Source organism: Osmerus eperlanus, chromosome 23 (genome assembly GCF_963692335.1).
Source record: "Osmerus eperlanus chromosome 23, fOsmEpe2.1, whole genome shotgun sequence".
Taxonomy (NCBI): Eukaryota; Metazoa; Chordata; class Actinopteri; order Osmeriformes; family Osmeridae; genus Osmerus; species Osmerus eperlanus.
In genome coordinates, this window is record NC_085040.1 from 9,827,193 (window position 1) to 9,833,947 (window position 6,755).

The window sequence follows — 6,755 nt, forward strand, 5'->3', positions numbered from 1 at the left end:
ATATGTGACAGGTATGTAACAGACGTAGCCACGCTCCGTCACAACAAGGTGTCGCTACCCGCTGGGCTCGAACGCACGACCTCTGACTTGCCAAGCGCGACCACTACCAACTCAGGGGTTTTCCTGGGTCAAAAAAGGTCTTCGGTGCTCCAAAATATATATATATATATGTATATATTCTTTTTTTTCTTGTTTTTTCTAATCAATGTATTTATTCCCAGGTGTTTTGCATCTCCCCCCCCCTCCCCCCCCCCTAGACTATCGATTAAGGTAGTCCACTCTGAAGCATGTACACTGCCTGCTTCATTTGATCTTGATAGGCTAAGCATTCTGTAGCAAATAATAACAGTAAACCCACGTTTTATTAATTAAAACTACTTCAGCATAATAATGCACCTAAAATACAAACCTGAGCAAGGGCAGCAATCGCTATCGAATCAACAGACAATTTAGCTAGCAGGGGCAGAATACAAACAACGAAAATCACCAGTTAACTTGATTTAAATTTGCAAGAACTATAGACTTATACAATAACAGGCTTAAATGAACTGACAACATAAGTTATACGACTTACAGTTTTCAAGGATCCTTGAGAACTGTAAGTCGTATAACTCGTATAAGTCGTATTGCACACGCAATCTCAATTGCGGTGTGAAGCGCGTGTCCGTGCAATTCTCCGACATGCACTCTAAAAATCGCTGCTGATAGATGGCCTAAAATTGTGTACAGCCTGATTTCTGATACCGTGGCGGCAGAAATGTAGCCATAGAGGAAACACTGCACTATATATTATCATTCCAGGTTAAGAATACCAATGGAGGCTGCGTTGGAAATCGTAAATCAAACTTTTGTCAGCATTTTGAGTGGAAATTTCATTTGCATTTGTACAGTTGTATTCGTGCACGTCGGGCTGGCCCTCGAAGCGGAACGACCGTTTACTGTCCACTCTGTCCATTCGCGCACCGCACAGATGCGTATTGATCAGACAAAAAGACACGCTTATCAACTCGATTACTATTGATCAAAACAGAACGAGGGTTCGGCTGTAGCCTACTTGAAACATACTATTGAGAACATATTCGCTGACATGCATTGCACGCGTAATGAACACAGCTTATTTCTTTTCTTCATCTCAGACTTTTTTTTGCCTTTGGCGCTCGGGATTTGTCATTGGCGCTCGGGAAAACGGCTTTGGCGCGCGCCAAAATGTTCTCTACGCAGGAAAAACCCTGCCAACTACGCCAAAGAGAAGCTAGCTATTCATTGACGCGGGTGGCCTGTTACATACTTGAGGAGTGAGTTTCACCGGTTCACACCCGTTACATTCACCCCTCTGAACTCACTCCGGCAGGTCAGCTATTGCTAACCAGGTGATCCAGGTCACGGCACCAATGTGACAGGTATGTAACAGACGTAGCCACGCTCCATCACAACAAGGTGTCGTTCGCCACTCGCTAGGCTCAAACGCATTACCTCTGACTTGCAAAGCGCAACCACTACCAACTACGCCAAAGAAAAGCTAGTTATTCATTGACGCGGGTGGCCTGTTACATACTTGAGGAGTGAGTTTCACCGGTTCACACCCGTTACATTCACCCCTCTGAACTCACTCCGGTAGGTCAGATATTGCTAACCAAGTGATCCGGGTCACGGCACCAATGTGACAGGTATGTAACAGACGTAGCCACGCTCCATCACAACAAGGTGTCGTTCGCCACTCACTGGGCTCGAACGCATTACCTCTGACTTGCCAAGCGCAACCACTACCAACTACGCCAAAGAAAAGCTAGTTATTCATTGACGCGGGTGGCCTGTTACGTACTTGAGGAGTCAGTTTCACCGGTTCACACCCGTTACATATAGTTCCGCAGTTTAAACATTTGATGTGTTTTTGATATGCTAAATTTGGATTTATGAGATTTGCAAATCGTTGCATTGTTTTTATTTAAATTATACACAGCATCCCAACCTTCTTTGAATTGGGGTTACCATCAAACTAGTTTACTTGGATACAAAGGTTTGCTACAGTTTATGTTGTCCTTACTTATGTAGAATACTACCGCTTCCTCTTGACCTTTTTAAATGCTGTCAAATAAAACACTAGAGATGTTTTACGCTTGACAATGTCAACTTCCTCTAGTTGCCAAGAATGAGCATGTTGTTTCAGCCCTCATTGGTTGCTCAGTAACCAATTCATTATTCTTGAACATGTAATGTTTTCAATGTAATTTTCTTTTCTTCTCATTCCAATTTTCAAGTTGTTGGTTCCGTTCCTTTATGAGCTGCCAAACTGTAACACAGCCACCTAGAAATGAAGAGGGGCACTCTGTGAGCTGTGTAGTAACATATGAGAGTATATTCAAAAAGAAACCTTTACTTAATTGGTCTGTGTGCTACAGACAGTGCTAGGCATTCTTTTTTACAAATGTGTGCAAAGTTTGTAACTGATTTAATGTTTTACTTACTAGCCACAAGAATAGGTAAGTAGGCCTTCAGGAAAATTGGAAAGTCTGTGGCTGCAAACACAGGGAGTGTGAGCTGAAAGGAGTTGTTCCCCATGGACTCAAAGTAAGGCTGGGCTTGGTAAACAGTCATGCCTGGAAAGGTCAAAGATATACTCTGAAAACTCAAAAATCTTTAAAAGTCTTTAATATGCACATAAATACAAATGCTTATTGTTTTTCACTGTATTTAATTGAAATGGCAGGCAAGTTTTTGGTCCACAACACATAAAAAAAAACTTGGTTAAAATACATTAGTAGTATTTATAGTAGTAGGAGAGGCAATGTGGATTTGTCTTCCCCACATATTTCCTGTGCGGTCTGTCTGCCATTTCCTTTTTGTTTGAATGTTTCAACACAGCATTCTTGACACAACTTCAACTGTAATTTCCAGTAGTAATGTTGATGCCTTAAAAATTGTAATTTTGAAAATGTTGTGACAGTAATTTCAAGAAACACTTCCTAACAATCTATTGTTTAAAGAACAGTTAATTTGATGGTAGGCATACAGTAGTTAGCCTTCTCTGCATCACTTTACATTTGCGTTACACTAAGTACCATGTAACAGTTACATTACACGTTACCATGTAATAGTGCAAACAATGTAGGTACATGAGAATTATCTTGCTATGTATTAGATAGCATTAAGTGTTAGTGGTATAGGTTGTTACAAAACCTAGACCTACCATCCACTTACCCCTGGATAGCCCAACCCCCCCCCCTGACATATTTCACTTGTGTAAGAACTTGTACCGCGACACTGTAATGAAGTGTAACAACAGAACAGTTCATATGTTACTACAGCTAAGGTGTTGCCGCCTTCTCTTTTCTAGGTCCTTCAGAGGAGGGAAATGTCAATATCAAGGTGCTTCTTAGCTTAAAGGTGCTCAGATGTTGATACAGTAAAGGGTCACTGTTCACAGAAAAGGGTTAAGAGTTAACATTCTATTGAGCAGACATCCCAAGTCTCCCAGAAGGTCCGGGAGTCTCCCGCATTTCAATAGCGGCTCCCTGACGCCCGCAAATGCTCTACAATCTCCTGGAAATCGGGGATTTTGTATTTCGAGCGAGCGAGAGACTGTCCAATGGTCATTTCTGGTAGAGATAGGTGCATATCGCGCGGCCTGATTGCGTCGGGGGGGGGGGGGGGGTCCAGACCACCTCCCGGAAATGAGTCTCTGCAGGTTGGGATGTCTGTATTGAGTAATTGACTAAATTTGAGAGTACTAGAGCAAATACCTTCTGAGGCAACGGAGAGTATGTAGATAGGGATTGGCAGGGTATATCGAGCCCAAAGTATGTCAAAGGATGGAGTACCCATTACGCACAGGAGTCCATAGGGATACCTATTAATGACAAGCAATAATGCTGAACTCAAATTCTAGAACAATATGACAAAAATAGTGTGCATTATATGCTCTAAATTTGAGTTATACACATTTGAAAAATGCTAATATTGTATGATCATTGTTGAAGTAACATCAAGACTGAAATAATAATAAAAAACTACTACCCTGTCATACATTTGCACAGTCAAGATGTATAAGCATACCTTAGGAGATCCAGAATATTCCACAGGAAAAATTGTATACACACTATTGGTTTACTTTGGATTTCTTCCAAACCAATTATCACTACAAACAGCAGGATATTCTTCTCCAAAACCTGTAAAATACAGTGTAACTTAAAACACATTGCATTTGTTCTATTTTAACAATGATCACTGTAGAACATGTCAAACAACGAATCCTTGCAGTGCCAGCAAGTGAAAGTACTAATTGTAAAAGGGTAGGTAGTAAATATTAAGAGTGGTACGCACTTGAACAAACCGTGGCAGAAGCCATCCATTCTCGATGCCATCAACGATATGGAATAGCTCCAGAATTGACAGCAGTTGACATAGACTCATCACAACTCCAACTGTATAAAATGTATCTGCTAAGGCATCTGAAAACCAAGTCAATTGTGTTTAACTGAATACTTTCCATACCGACTATGCAAACTTTTAAAATGTGGTGCAGTGCTGGTCTTTGATGTCTGTACCTCCACCAAAGGTTAAGAATCTGGCCATCATATTTGCAAATGTCCATGTGTGGCCACAGAATTGAAGCAGATTATACAAAAAAAGGTAGGCACGTCTGATGTTAAACCTGTGATAGAATAACGGAAAAAAACAACACTGACAAACATTACTAACCCTCCCCCTCCAAATGAAATGTTGGCCAGATGTTCTTACATTTTGCTTTATGGAAAGAAAGGAACGAAGGAGCCGTATCATATAGAAACAATATGCAGGAATATGTTCATGGTTGCCAGCGCCCTGCCGAATGATCACATGCACAAACCACCTAGCCTACCCTGACAATGAAACCAATGCCAAATACACAAAAGTCAAACCTGTAAACTGAACAGTTCCGTATGATAACGTACGTTTGCAATTAATCACGTATATCACAGGTCTTCAGTTGCATCTAAACTTTTTATTGAAACGGGTTTAACGCGGCGAAATTGCTAAGTTTCAATGTGCAAGAGGTAGCAACACATTCACTAAAACTCATTGTCTTACCTCATTTTAAGACAAACGAAAAGCCGTTTTCCTTCGATCCTAATACAGCAATGCTAGAAATAGAGAGGAACTCGAGTTTCTTCATGCAAGTTGAGTGACAACTAATTGTCCGATATTTATATTTTCTTTTGTTCAGTATGCATAGGCTGAAACTGATACACCGCAACAAACTAAAGTAAAGAGAACAAAACTCTACACCAGGCTAGAACATTTTACTGTAATGTTATATCCTCCGACTCACTGGCGGCATTCATATTTAAAGGTCCCATGACATGCTGTTTTTGGATGCTTTTACATAGGCCTTAGTGGTCCTCTAATACTGTATCTGAAGTCTCTTTCCCTAAATTCAGCCTTGGTGCAGAATTACAGCCACTACGAGTAGTCCCACAATGAGCTTTCCTCAGGACTTGCAGTTTCTGTGTCTGTAGCTTGAAATGCTAATGAGGAGGGGAGAGGCTGATATCGCGCACGCCATAACACCAACAGCAGAACGGTTATCCAAATAATAAAGGGTACAACACTCGCGTTACAGTGTGTGTATTCACACACACAGGGGCGCCGTATAGGGGGGAAAAGTTAGGACGATTCTAAAAAAAATAGGCAAAAAGTAATATAAAATTATATTATATAAACCATCATCGAGTATATAATACATTTAAAATATAATAATACAATGAATGATCTCTTTGTTTTTACTTGTGTTTGGCAATAAAGGTTAAATATCCCTATTGACCAAAAAGTAAACATCCATATTGACCGACCATCCCCCTGTATCTGCATGAAATGGTTTGATCCTGCCTTAGCGCACTTATCGGTGACGGTGTTTAGTTGCAGTCAGTAGATGCGCTAGTCGCTAGAATGTCGGGCCGTAAACACAAATCAGGGTTTCGGAAAAGATCAGAGAAACTGGAGAGGGTACAATTTCTGGGGAAATTGTAGGGTGTGCTTGCTTGCGTCGGTTGCACAGGGGTCCGTTTTTTTATGACATTTTTACAACTGATATTTCTGTATATTTTATATAAAAATGCATACTTATTTTTATAAAGATTACAGATTTAAAAGCATATTTTTTTGCTGCTCATTTACAACTCAAAATACGAGTGAAGAATGAAATAGATGTCTTCTCATTTCCCCTGCAAGAGGCAGCCTCATAGCTGAATCAAAACGAATAAATTTGGCAGACCGGTGTAAAAATTGACCTAATCTCTATGACTTAAACGTCTTTATCACGAGAAGTTTTTCCCTTCTCGTGATATTTTCAGGCATTTAGCCTACTCATATTGCATTCATTCATTAATAAAGAACCCCCTTTGAAGATTATTCTACGACATTACTGTACTGGCAGTAGAAGATGGAATCGCGATTCAAACAGTAGTCCTACCATCTGCTAACTGAAAATATGCCCCCAAAAACGTAAATAAGCTTGACATTTACTTAGTGGAAAATCACTCATTCATAAAAAGCTCACTGGTAGCGACCATTGTCAGTAACAACGCAAAATGCGATATAGCCCTGTGTGGAGAAGCTGCCCCGGTAAATTCTACTACTACAGTACTAGACTACTGCTGTGTTCGTCTTGGTAGCGATTGCGTTGGTTGAATTCGATTGAACGTTCCGTTGTACGGTTTAGGCTGAAATTAATTATTTTCATGAACAGATTGACAAAGTTTAGCCTGTGGCAATTAAGT

The 6,755-nt window shown here is 40.4% G+C and overlaps 1 protein-coding gene across 1 annotated transcript; it reads right to left on the reverse strand.

Moving 5' to 3' along the window:
• Nucleotides 1-648: 648 nt before the first annotated feature.
• hacd4 (3-hydroxyacyl-CoA dehydratase 4) lies at nt 649-5,482 on the reverse strand. The gene is made up of 7 exons (XM_062449612.1): nt 5,068-5,482; nt 4,545-4,651; nt 4,321-4,448; nt 4,054-4,166; nt 3,741-3,847; nt 2,466-2,597; nt 649-2,305 (listed from the first exon to the last, which is right to left on the reverse strand). The coding sequence occupies exons 1-7, from the start codon at nt 5,070-5,072 to the stop codon at nt 2,220-2,222; spliced, it is 678 nt and encodes a 225-aa protein (XP_062305596.1). The 5' UTR covers nt 5,073-5,482; the 3' UTR covers nt 649-2,219.
• Between the last annotated feature and the right edge of the window lie 1,273 nt (nt 5,483-6,755).